The sequence below is a fragment of the Falco naumanni genome, chromosome 10, assembly GCF_017639655.2.
Source record: "Falco naumanni isolate bFalNau1 chromosome 10, bFalNau1.pat, whole genome shotgun sequence".
Taxonomy (NCBI): Eukaryota; Metazoa; Chordata; class Aves; order Falconiformes; family Falconidae; genus Falco; species Falco naumanni.
In genome coordinates, this window is record NC_054063.1 from 26,098,349 (window position 1) to 26,112,105 (window position 13,757).

The window sequence follows — 13,757 nt, forward strand, 5'->3', positions numbered from 1 at the left end:
TTCTTTTCAGGGCCTTGACTCCTCCCAGGCTGCTCTGCTGCACACTCAGAAAAAGTCTACTACTTAGTGAAATTAAAAACAGAAATCATATCTGAAAAATCTCAACTTTAGCCCAAACCCTGCTGTTGCATTAGAGACGTAGAGAGCATGTAACCCACTCAGAATAAGCTGTGCTCACTTCATCCAGATGTCTGGATTTCTAAAAGGCTTGTGCTATAGCCACTCCTGTGGTCTGTATATGCTGGGTACCGATTAATCTTCAGGGTATTTCACCAAATAAAAATGTAAGAGGTTGGTATTATGCTGACCTACTAGCCTAAGGAGCCATTCCACATTCCTGATCAATTGGGTTAATTCCTGGGGGAAAAAAATACCTGCCTGACAAAGTGGAAAGACAGAGATGATGTTACCCCCTTCAGGAAGACATGCCAGGAAACCTGGGTAATCTACCTGTTTTCATCTTGACCGGCCCACTGGTGGCCAGTTCTGTTATTCCACCTGCTGCAAAAACCTGTATCTGATGTTTCAGAGTTAATAAACAAATGAGTAAAACAAAACCAGAGAACAAAGAGGAAATAAATCCCCAAACTAGTTTTGCCCACATCCTTTTTCAGCACCCTGAGGCAAATTCTTCCTGATCATTATCTCAGTAGAAAGTGAACCTGCAAATACCCTTGTTTAATTATTTTCTTCCTAAGGGTTATTTTTCCTGGTCAATATGGCATGTTCAGTGCTGGTCAGCCCCATGACCAAGCTATCTCAAGCAGGATCTTGGCTGTGACTTGTTTCATGATTTATGGCAACTCACCTAGGTCAACAATAAATGCTTTGAAAATTCATACCTTTTTCATGCTTGGTCTGCAGGTTCCTGACAAAAGTTCCTATTTTAATTCAGTTGAATCTTGACATTTAATTTCCTATATGTTTACTGTTCTTTCTATCAAGCAAATGACAAATTCTAATACTGTGTGCTGATGGAAAGATCTTGCTTGTGGAATCAGTTGTGGACTACATGCTAGTTACATTATTTTTTTAAGCTTTTGTACAATACTGATTTGCCTTGTGTTTTTAGAGGTTTTGAAGATTATTTATTGAGTAGGGTGCTAATGGAAAGCCAGGGTACAGTTCCTCACTTTTTCCAGAGTTATCTGTGACCTGTACCTATCTCCTCAGGGCTGTTGCGCTGATGCACACTGTCCTGCATGTGCAATGGCAAAGTTGGTGAGGTACTAAGGCAGTACACTAATTGTAAAACAACTTTGGATTAATGGATAGTTTTACCTCCTGACTTGCCAACCAGCCCAGATTTTTTAAACTAGAAAGAGTCTGGAGCTTCTCAGGGAATTATTCTGGTGGTTTCCCTGTCACTACTGCATCTCTCCTTCCTCTCTGAAATGTAAAAGGATGCATTTGAATGAATGCTGGCACAAGCAGTGCCACACAGTGTCAAGACCAGAAATGCTTTGCTTATGTCCCAGCTTGTGCTGAGTAAATGGGCAGCAGTCGCATCCCCAAAGCTGTTGTCTCCTCGGGAGCTGAGGCTGTACCACTCAAACCACAGAAGTCCAGGTGTGAAGCAGCTGTGTGGGCCAGCTTGCCGGGTACCTGTCCATGGCAGCCTTCTTAGACATCAAACAGCTGAAACTCGCATGGCCTGGATTTTTGGCGTGCCTATAAAATGTGCCTGAACTTAAACACCAGCCAAGCAAGCCACCAGAACTGGACAAGAAATTAGGGGGGTTTGTAAATGCATATTTACAACCTGCAAGGACAAGGCGGTCCACAGTGATCTTCAGCCTTTTTAAATAAAATGATCTTTTGCTTTATAACAGTAGTCTATTCTGCTACTAGGTGTCTTAGCAGAACTCATGTGTCCTGTCTGCTGGCTTATACTAATAGACACCTTTTAAAATTCATCCTTGATCTGTTATCACAATTATTTTTTGATGAATTTTTTTCTGCCTGCCTTCTTTGAATGCATTGGTGAAGAGGCTGAAGGATTCATTTCAGATTGAATCCTTGTCTTGCTAACATGGAAAACATTAAAAACTTGAATGAAAAATAATTTTTCTAACATGAGACAATTATTTTGCCTACTATAAAATAATTGCTCAGGTTTATACAATGCAATCCCCATATGTCTCAAGAAAGGGTAAAATTGACCAAATGGAAAGCAACTTTCTTCTTTAAGATATTTTCTCTGGATGTTTGTCCTTCCTAGATTCATTGGTCTCTTTCACTTTTCACTGTACCATCACTGCCCTGGAATAACAGTCCATAGTATTGGTGCTGGGTGTGCAGAAAGCTTTCTCTGCTGACAGTGAGATGTGTCTGCAAGTTCTGTCATTCATATATATAGTGGTATAAAGGGTACATAAGTACCTAAAAGGGTAAAGCATATAGGTATATTGACTTATGTAACTCTAAACATCGTCATAGCATGCAGTACCTACCAAGTACTTACCAAGACAAACATGTTCACAGTCACTATGACTCAAATTTAACTTCAGCTTTTTACCAGGATTCCTTGCAAAAAGTTGATGTGGCAATAGAGGAATTTATACTGCTCGGTATTTTCTGCTGCATGCTGCCTTGTTTAGAGCATTCCATTAGGCTACGATATCATATCTTTATAATATAATAAGTGACTTTCCTTACCAGAAATAACAGAGTCATTCAAAACTTCCTCATCCTGATAAAAAACAGTGTCTTCCTTGAGCTCTGAGTTCATGATCATATTTTCTTTGTTCTCATCCGACTCTTTAACTGAGTTCCGCTTATTTTCTGAATCACTGCTGTAACTCAGTGAGTTCTCTTTTTCTTTGTTGCGCTCAATGCTAGATGTTCTGGATGGACGGACATCTACTCTTTTTTTTGGAGAACCTTTGCTTTCTCTTCCATGGAAGCTGTGGATAGAAGATGCACAGCCCAGTTTTTACAAAAGACTGTTCTGTTGCTACAAGTAGGACTTATCATTATATGAGAATGAGCAGAATGTCTTGTAGCTTGTAAAGGCTAAGGTAGAGAGATCAACATGGGACAACGCAAGATGGCATTCTCAAGACTGTGTTGAGAACAGCTAACACAGATCTACTTTCCTATCTCTTTCATAAAAATAAGGTACAGAAGGGTGGTGACTAATTTATTTCTTTAATATCCAGCCACATGTTACACTGTACTGATTAAAAAAACCCACGCAGCACATCCTTCTAATATAAAACATACATGGCATAAAATATTACCATTCTGATATTTTACAATCATGACAAAGGTTTAACAGGGCCTGGAAATAATATTGTATTAATCTATTCCCCATGACAATAACTGTTATAGAATTAAGAAATGTTACCAACTTAACTCCAAAGCTCTATGATGGAAAAGGTTATCTCTGTCCTCCTCTAGTACACAGGAGGGCTTATAATGAAAACCAGACAAAGTACCCAATGTACTCCTACACAAGCATTTGTATTAAAAGTGGATACCGTATATGCTCATGTATAAGCCAAGAGACATATACTGCAATAGCAACATTTTCATATGTAGAGCACAGATAGAGCAGGATATATGCCTTAGCTACTTTAATTTGGTATCTTGTGGGGAGACCTTCTTTTCCAATAGTTCAAAGGCTATCAAATGATTCTACCTGTTTGAAAACCTATTTCCATGTTACAGTAGCCTCCTTATAAAGGAAGAACATATTTTGAATTAACTGCCAAATTAAGCACTTTAACCAGAGATTGATGTTCAAAGTAGTGACATCAAGAGGAAGGCAAACACAAGCTGTAGGACTAAATAAAATGCTAACAGGCCAGAAGCATGCACCAAGAAAAATGATTTAGTGGAATAACTCTCCTCATGCACCCATATAGCCAAGAGGCTGTAGGTACCTGTCCTGCCGGTGTTTGGTGGCCAGAGCCCTGTGGAGTTCTTCAATGACTCTGCTGGGAGGTAAAGGCAGGTGGACGGCAGCCAGGTGAGGGGAACCAGTTGGTGGTGTTACCTGTCCTCTGACATGGGTATCTGAACTTTTCTGGCCAGAGGGATGGAAGAGGGCAGCTTGTCCTGAGATTTGGGAGGAACCAACAATGACGTAATTCTTCAGAATAGTAGAAGGAGGCGATTTCATGGCTGGGTCATCGATTTCACTTCCTGCTGTCAAAAAACAAGAGCATAAGAAGTTGTGTAATCCTTCTTATTTTTTTGCACACAGATTCTGCACTAAATTAATTTGTTGTGTTGAACAGAGGAAAATGATGATGTTTTGTTCTTGCTAGGAGGTAACTGGTTAAGCTGAGTAACTATCTGAATTCAAAACACACATACTACTACATAGACCCAGATCTTTGAGCTAGCAAAATAGATGCCTGTCCCATTTCCCCTCTTTCCCACAGTATCACGTTCGCCTTTTTTCCAGCCCACCAATGTATTTTTGGTTGCCAGTATTGTTCCTTGTAACCACCAATGGCTTGTACTGTGGTGGCTTTCCAATCTAGCACTTTCTGTGCTGGACTTTGGCAGACTGTATTAAAATTTATGCACTGTGTTTCTCAGTCAGGACAAAATGTACCGATTTCTGTTATCTACTCCTCTGTGATTTCTGCACAGCTTAGACCTCTGTCTTTCGTATGCCAGTTGAGGAAATGCCAAAATAATTATAATACAGGGATAATGTTCGCATAACAAAACTTGCCAAATGAAATCCAAATGAAAGATGTGGTATTGAGCACTAAGAAGAAAAAAGAAGGATGGGGCAATCTAAGCTTATTTTACCCCCAGATTCATGTATTTTTATGCAATATAAGCATTTTTTTAGAAATTAGACTTCGATATATACATTCTTCTAGCACCTGAGCCCAAATCGCAGTAGACATTTCCCTGGCTTTAAATTTGGTAGTTTCATACTTTTAAGAACATCTGGCCTGAGAAAGATGCTGATTAGTTTTTCTGTTCTGCAGGTCTCTTCTCCTTTCCCCTTTCCCGTGTATCTCCATCCCAAGCCTCTGGCGTATGGCTTTTACACCAATAGCTCGGTCTGAGTATAGAAATGCAATGGGAGTTTGTCACACACAAGAGTATTTCTTTCCTCTTGTTGCCACCTAGTGTTTTAAATAGGAATTTAAACTGACACAGCTTGTACAGCTTTTGTACAAACTTGTTTTCACAGATCATTTTCACTTTTTTCACTTACTTTTGAGATAAATCCTTCAGTTCATAGCAGAGAAAAGCTTCTGCTCAGGCCAGGATTATCCTGAAATACCCATGGAAAAAGGACTTGGTTCCTATTAGCAGGGTAACTTACTAGAAAACTGGAGACAACAAAAGTAGGTTTGAATATTAACTTTAGTTGTTAAATATTTCCTCTCAGACCCAGAATCCTGCATAATGGTTACCAACTACATGCCTTTTCTTAAGTTCACTGCTGGAAATCTGGTACAACTGTGTAAGGGTAGTGCTGCAAACAGAGCTTGGCTTCTCGAGGTTGGAGAGCAGAATTACTGAGGGCAACAGCAAGAGCACAAGTAGGAAGAAGAGCTCCTGTAACTATGAGCAAACTCAAACATCAAAAATTTGAGAGTGGCAACGCTAAGCCTGGTCTCTTTTTCACATTTTTTAGCAAGAAATAAAGCATCCTTCACTGAAGGAAGTTGCATCCACAATAAAATCTCTCTTATTCTAAGAAAGGTCTAACATTTCTTCATTTTTAGAAGAAATTTTTGCACATTTCTCTCCCTCCAACTCAGAACTCTAACCAACGGCCAGAGATTCATTCATAGAATCATAGAATGGCTTGGGTTGGAAGGGACCTTAAAGAACAGCTAGTTCCAATCCCCCAGCCGTGGGCAGGGACACCTTCCACCAGATCTGGTTGCTCAAAGCTCCATCCAACCTGACCTTAACACTTCCAGGGATGGGGCATCCACCACTTCTCTGAGCAACCTGTTCCAGTGCCTTGCCACCCTCACAGTATAGAATTTCTTCCTAATACCTCATCTCAATCTACCCTCCTTGTAAAAAAGCCCTTCTTCAGCTTATTGTAGTCCCCCTTTAGGTACTGGCAGGCTGCTTTGTAGCCTCCTCAGAGGCTTCTCTTCTGCAGGCTGAAGAATCCCCATTCTCTCAGCCTGTCATCATAGGAAAAGTGCTCCAGCCTGGTGATCTGCCTATGCATACAGGAGACAGGGGTCAAGCTAGTCCAGAAGTTTCCCTATTTAAAACCTGAAATGTATGAAAGCACAAGGGCATTTCTTCAAGTGTCTAGGTGCCCAATGTGCAATGTCTTGGCAATGAGACACCTTTCCACCCCAAAGCTCCTTCTGCACTGATCAGGATGGTTGCTGCAGCCAGGAGACAGCCAACCTCTGCTAAGCGAAGATGTTTTTTCAGCACTCAAGGGGATTTTGATTATGCACTGCTGTGGAGATGCACAAAGGACATTTATGATCAGTCATTGCCCATTGACTCATGGCCTGAGGGGTTGAAAAACTAAAAACCTCTTAAGTCACTTTCTACCACTGCACAGTGAGAGAGGGTGTCCATGTTTTCTCAGAGCAAGAACCCTGGGTTCAGCTCAACCCTAAAGCAGGAAGGGAGGAGACTTTGTTTTATATTTATACCTGCTTGTTCCTGGAACAGGTCAAGGACCGATTTTGTCCTCATTGCAGCTTGAGCCATTATTAAGAGTTGAGAGTTTCCTTAGATCACACCTTATTTGTCCTAAAGACAGCTATTCAGTGAATAATCTTGCAAAGTGATGTCTTGGCACCTTGCCCTGTTCCCTTTCTCTCTGTGATTAATTGGTGCTTGGCTTATTCCTCACTCATCTACTAACAGTATCTCTAACATTGCTAAGGGGGAAAAAAGCTAAACACAAAAGAGCTTTTCAACCTCTTCATCTTGCTTTTCTTTCATAATCGCTCTTTCTCTCTCCCTATACATTTGTATTCCCTTTCACTCATTGGCAGTATTTGTTTAGTCTTAACTTGCCACTGTCTCCACATCCACACAAAAATAAATACATGTATAATCACTATTGAAAAAGGGTCTATAGTTACTGGGTTCATTGAGAAAACTAAGAGTTCTCTGTGGAAAATTTAGATGAGAATGAAATACCAAAACTCATAATATCTTAGATGTTACAGGAAATACTTTGCTGACACAGTATATATCTCAACTCAAAATGCTGTGAGGTGCCTGGTGGGACTGTAAAACCTCATTACCCTCTGTATGGGTCAGGTTTTCCAAATAGCCTATGTCTCTTGGAGAGCATGGCCTTCTCATCAGTTGTCAAAGGGGCGTCCTGGTCATGCCTGTTGTTTTGCATGGTGGGAGGGGCAGGCTAGAGCCTGTCCTATAGCACAGAATGTTGGAGCAATTTGATCAGCAGCTCCCAAGGAACATTATGATACCATTTTGAATCCAGGTCCCACTTAAACTCTTACAACTTTTAAGTATGGACAAAATATGGATGTTTTCCATGGGAAACAAATACTTGCAGTTTTCCTCAAAAAGACTGAAAACCTCAATACTTTCTGTGAACCCCAGTGGTCAAATGGCAGTGCCCCTCTGATACTTTGTTGACTTGGAAAACCCTATTCGTTGTGCCAGTAGATGAGTATGGATGCAAATCAGGGCTGAGATAATGGCTGTCAAATAAAAGTCTAAATATCCAACAGGTCTGACATTTAGATGACAGTACTTGATTCCAATTTGCAATAAAACCCTTTTAACTGCTTTTACCATATGTAGGGGGCCCAAAAATTGGAACAAACTAAAATCATATTCATTTTAACACCTTTTCTGAAGTGCCAGCATGTTGGAAAATGTAACAACATTGGCAATACTTTAGAAAATCAGGTCTAGAGGAATTGCTTTTGAAACGTTCAATGAAGTCTGGCACAGAGGATTGTTTTGTGGGAGCCAGGTGTATCACTTGTGTGTTCTGTGATACCCTGCAAACCCTTCAGACAGAAACCTCTACAGAACCTATTGACTTGAACTTGATTTTGGATGTTGTACTGTTATCCAGTAGGAGTCTAGGTAATGAAAAAGTTTAAATCTTCCTTGTCTTTTATGGCATATCAATATGAGCATCTGATTCAGCAGATGTTTGCTGTTGGTTTCATTTGTTTTACATGTGTTTAGTATAATAGACTCACAACAAATAATCCCCCAAGTGATTCAGATAAATATGTGAAGTACAAATATCAGTGTGTTGTTATCAGGCAACCAGACCACTCAGTTCATTGAAATCATTAGCATTCTGTTCATTCAGTATAACTGGCTTGATTCAAAGCGGTTTGTGGCAATAGGCTTAATAAAAGGTGTGTGTGGGGAAATTACATACTGTCCTGTGTAGGCAAACAATGCATAAGGGATGGGAAAGTCTTTAACTGACCAGTAATCACTGACCTGTTACGTTCTTTGTGATTTTGGAGATTGCCTTAGGTGGTGGCACTGGGAGCAACGGAGGGCTGGGAAGCTGTGCTGGGTTTCTTTCTGTCTGTTTCTGGGGGGAATCTGCGGATTCAGATACAAGTAAGGCTTGTGGACTGTCTTCAGATGCTGACAGGCTGGCATCTTCTAATTCTTCTGTAGGTGCTGAAGGTTTCTTGGCTGGTAGGAAGATGAGTAAAATTAATGGAACATGAAGTTAATAATAATGATAGGCCAGGGGACAATGCCAGGAACATTCAGAAAAACGGAACACATGGCACACAGCTAGAAGCACTTTTCCACAGTGAAAACAGTTATTATGTGAAATAGCCAACCAGCCAAGGCAGGTGAAGAATAAAATGTATGAGGTTATTATAGAAATGTTAGTTTTGATGTTCCTGAGAAAACTGCTGAGCATCCCTTACTTCCCTAAAGCCTTTTTAGCTCACTTTTTTTTTAATAATGAAGACAGCAGGGCAAAGCAACTTTTGAGAACTGCAATGAATTTTCTTACAGCATGCAGCTGTCGTGGCACAGTTACTGAGTGAGTACTCTTCTGTGCTAGGAACTGAGTACTCTTCTGTGCTAGGAACACACAGCCGAAGGGCACAGATTATCAACTGGTAGTATTACATGAAAGTTGACTTTCCAATTGCTTGTTGCACATTTATTTTTGCAATTTAGTTTTTATCTTATTTAATACATGACTTCAATTTGCATCCCAAGTTTTTTCCTGTTGTATCTGACTCCAGAACTGTTGAGTCTTTCCTGAGGTTAAAGTTGATAACCAGGAAAAGCCTGCCATAAAAAAGATTTGCTGTTGGATCTCAGCAGCTAATGTGGAACAGAGAATCGATGAAGTACTTCAGAAAAACTTCAATCACCAAAGCCTTAGTTTGAGATGGTGAAGCAGTGCTCATTTCAGCATTGTCTCATGAAAGATAGCAAAAGCACTTGGCTGTTCAAGTTAGTGCAGGCTGAATCACTGAGCAGTTCATCAAATTGACCTGGCTGTGGTGAGGACACAGGGGAATAGATCCAGAAAGGCCTGAAGCTAAAGCAGGCCATAGGTGGAATTACAGTGAAGTCCAAAATTAACATCCTTGAAACCTGCTCAGATACCAGCTGACTCTGGCAGTGCTTGAACTTGCACAGTGCTTCACTGTTTGACTCTTACACCCTGTTACATGTCCTGAACTCTGCCTTGGCACATAGAATCATTCATGGAATGATAGGTTGGAAAAGACCTTTGAGATCATGTGAGGACCCACAAAGGGGCTTGAGGCTGAGACTGATCCAGGACCCCAGCTATGGCCAGGCTCTCTCCAAACTACATTTCCAGCCACTATAGGCTCAGTAGTAGCCAGGAAGGTTATTTTTCTTACCCTGGCAAGTGAAGCACTCATCCAAATGGGAAGGTCAGTAAGTCTCTCCTCAGCATAGAATCTTAGAATGGTTTGGGTTAGAAAGGACCCTTAAAGGTCATCTAGTCCAAATCCCCATGCAATAAGCAGAGAGATCTTCAAGTAGACCAGGTGGCTCAGAGCCCAACCCAAACTGATCTTGAATGTTTCCAGGGATGGGCCATCTAAAACCTGTCTGGGCAACCTGTTCCAGTGTTTCACCACCCACATTGTAAAAAATTTCTTCCTTATCTCTAGTCTAAATCTACCCTCTTTCAGTTTAAAACCATTACTCTTTGCCCTATTGCAACAGACCCTGCAAGAAAGCCTGTCCCCATCTTTCTTATCAGCCCCCTTTAAGTACTGAAAGGCTGCAATAAGGTCTCCCCCAGACCTTTCTCTCCTCCACACTGGGTGACACCAAGTCTCTCAGCCTTTCTTTATAGGAGAGGTGTTCTAGCCCTCTGATAATTTTTGTGGCCTCCTGTGGACCCACTCCAACAGGTCCACATCTTTCCTGTGCTAAAGGACTCCAGAGCTGGACACAGTCCTGCAGATGGGGTCTCACCAGAGCAAAGCATGAGAGATGTCCAAATTGCTTGGGCTGGATAAATGACAAATCCTGCTCCTTCTGGCACTCTGGATTGTCTAAACCTTTCCCTCAAACCATTCTAGGGCATCTCTTAATAAAACTCCTAGCAGTGGGCACCCCCAGCTGCCACGTCACAAATCTTTTGGCTCAGCTTTATGTTGTTTGGAATACAAACTCTCTGTATTAATGAACATTCAGCATCCTCATGTTCAGAGTGCATGGGGAGGCACCAGAGCACTTAGGCAGTTGGAAACAATAGCACTGGCAAGATAATAGCATTTAATTTGTTGACAAACAGATTAATGAGTATGCCTAGAAGAAGAGGAATTAGTATTTATTATTCAAAAAAGACAGGAAAGTAGAATAAATATGCATTGTTAACAAAAAGTGTTGTGAAATTTGGGCTGATAGGAAAGCTGCCATATGTAATAGTTGCCTGAATTATAGAAGGAAATAATTTTATTTTAAATATACTTCTATGGAAATCCTTTGTTCCAGGCTGACATCACTTTGTATTTTTTTGTGCCTACTGCATAGAAGACAAAATGTGGAAGAGAAAAATAAAGTCACTAATGGGTTGCATTATAGAAAGATTAAGAGCTCCAGTAGATGTTAGTAACATGATAGGAAAATTAATCAGATTTGAGTGCATTCCCCTGAGTGGAGTGATACTTTCTTCTGGGAGTAGCTTCACTGAAATCAGTGGACCTCCTTGTGACATGAAGTGCCGTTTGGCGTGGATGCAGAGGAGCAGCCATAGAGGCACTTTTCCTGTAGAGGAGGTGGATCCAAATCACACAGCCTCAGTCAGACAGATCTTTTTGTTTCTGAACTCCATCCTGTTCTGAGAGTGGTATGAGGAAAACAAACTGGCATTGTGCACTCTTGTCTAACGAATGTCCATTTTACATTCCCTGCAAAGAACAGTTTGCTTCTGGTTTTTTCTGTGGTTGTTTATGGTAACAACAGCACATGTTTGACTCGGGCTGAAGGCTGATCTGAGTCTTGAGTACACAAACCTATTAACAGATTTCATACCACAGAGTGAATATTATCCTGCTGAAAATATTCCAAGTGCTCAGCACTAGACTCCTTGCCAGAGTAGCTAATTATTCATGGAGTGCCACTTGTAAAAATGCCATCTCACAACTAGGTAGAAATCCTGCTTTTGAGACTGCCCCCAAGCCCACTGGCTAGGTTAGGTGGGAAAAACTGCCCTCTTTCTGCCTAGGCTACTCTTTTCTGTGTATTAACCAAACATGAGGTCGACAAATATTTCCTTTTGTTTCCTCTTCTTCCCCTTCCTGACCTTCCTCCTACATTCTTGGGATGAAATATGCCGTATTGAGTATAAAGCAGATATATTCATTTTGTTTCTAGCTCGTCAAATATTCATATGAATTTGTGGAAGGGCACCTACTGCACTGGGCCTGGATTTGAGCCCAAGGACAAGTGTTATAATTCAACATTATAATAAACTTAGCAATACAGTCTGACAATTTTAAAGAACTATCCCACCCAATTAATTCCTTAAAGTGGACTCACTAGAGACAGGAATGCTAGAATACAGAGATAGGGATAAATCATCACATAAAGACTAGATCAACAATAATTATTTTAAAATCCAGAGGCCACCAATGAAAGAGATAAGATTTCCAAGAAATAGGAGTGGAATCTCACAGACCAGGGAGACAGGAAAAGGTAATCCCAGTGTTGTCTTTTGGAACATAGAAAAATGACACCTCAAAAAGTGGAGGAAAAGAAATACAGGAGAGGAAAGGTTGTGCCAGGGAGACAACAAAAAGAAGAAGGGTTAGAGAAAAATACATAAGAAACGGGGATGATTTTGAAAGCCTCAATACACAATTTTGAACACAGTGTAAGGTAAATTTTAAATCATAGTACTAGGTTTTGCAGAGCCATAAGGTTAACTACATGATACATGATTAGTGTCATCTTTCCAGTATAGCTTGTCCCAGTGATAAGGATTAGAAGTTCAGAGAGAAGTTTCCTTAGTGATATGGAATAAAATGCTTCAGAAAAGAGTGAAAAAAAGACCTGAAAGATTCTAGTCAAGATCTTGATCTGATTATTCTAAGAACAGGGAGATGAATGGGTTTTGCCTCAGTTAATTTTTAAGGTGATAACAAAACCAAACACAGCCATAAAGGACAGAGTTTGAAGAGAAAGGAAAAGAGCATTAAGGGCATGTATTAAGAGAGGTTGCCTATATCCAACTCTCTATTTTGTCTGTATTTTAAGAGACAAAAAAGAAAGGATAACTCTTTAGAAGCCAACAGTGCTTTGGGATATTTCCTGATGGGATAACACATGTAGTTGAAGAAGGTGGTGGGTGATGTAAAGGTGTTATTAAGCTTACAAAAAAATCTTTGTGATGAGCAAACATGAGGAGAGATACTTCTGGGGAGTTTCTGTTGTCAAAGCAATTAAGAGTGGAGTGGAGCTACAAATGGGCCAGAAGAGCAATATTATGTAAAAGCAAAATAGCAAAAGGGAACAAAATTGTATGAGTCATGGGGATGGAAAGGACAGGAGGAAAAGGAAGTGGGAAAGGATAAAGTAAATAAATGGAAAAGGCTTCAGAGAATGATTTGCACTCTGAGCTGCTGAGGGCAGCATTCTGAAGCAAGTTGAGGGCATAAACAGGTAGCATTGTTCAGCAAACAGCAGGTAGGGGTGGGCTTGGTGAAAATGGCAAGGGGCTGGGACCCCAGAGGAAGCAAGGTGCGATGGAGAACAAAAGGCAACCAGGGCAGATGGAGGAGGTGTAAAGATTGACCAGAGGGGAGGAAGATCTGTAATCACTACATGGCAGTCCTCACAAGCTAGGATAAAGCATTATCTCTGCAACTTTGCATTTCTTGGTTGTCAGGAAGTGAATAGAAACCCTCCAGGGTTATGCCTGGCTGCCCTGGTCCCAAGGAGCTGCTGTCACAGATGAGCTCTGCGGAGCACAGTTGCATGAAAGGAGCTTGGTTTAGCTTATCTGTGCTCCTGATATTGAACTTCACTTGTATTTGCAGAATGTTGTAGACAGGGTGAGGATACAGACAGTGTGGGTTGTGTATTGACATTGTTCTCCTAAGCCAGGACAAACAATCTCAGGCTTGGCACAAAAGTTTAAGAAATGCTTTTAAGAGAAGCTTGTGTCGTCTTCACAGCAGTCACTGCTAATACCAAGGGGCACCATGCCAAGACTGGATCGTCTCATAATCCAGCTAATCCCATTAAGCCAAGCTTTGTGCAGTCCCTCGGTTTGGTAGCAGTCTCAAAAATCAGTTTTTAAGTACTGACTGCTAACCTAGTAT

General features: G+C 40.8%; 1 protein-coding gene across 2 annotated transcripts in view; it reads right to left on the reverse strand.

Annotated features, from left to right (window-relative positions):
* Positions 1–13,757, reverse strand: part of PHACTR3 (phosphatase and actin regulator 3) — a 113,932-nt gene that overhangs the window by 33,449 nt on the left and 66,726 nt on the right. Inside the window, exons 5-7 of one of the 2 annotated variants that reach the window (XM_040609248.1) lie at positions 8,410–8,613; positions 3,888–4,149; positions 2,659–2,906 (exon numbers count right to left, since the gene is read on the reverse strand). In XM_040609248.1, the coding sequence (XP_040465182.1) occupies positions 2,659–2,906; positions 3,888–4,149; positions 8,410–8,613 (714 nt within the window). Of the gene's footprint in view, positions 1–2,658; positions 2,907–3,887; positions 4,153–8,409; positions 8,614–13,757 lie in introns of both variants that reach the window. The other variant, XM_040609247.1, reaches the window with a different exon arrangement.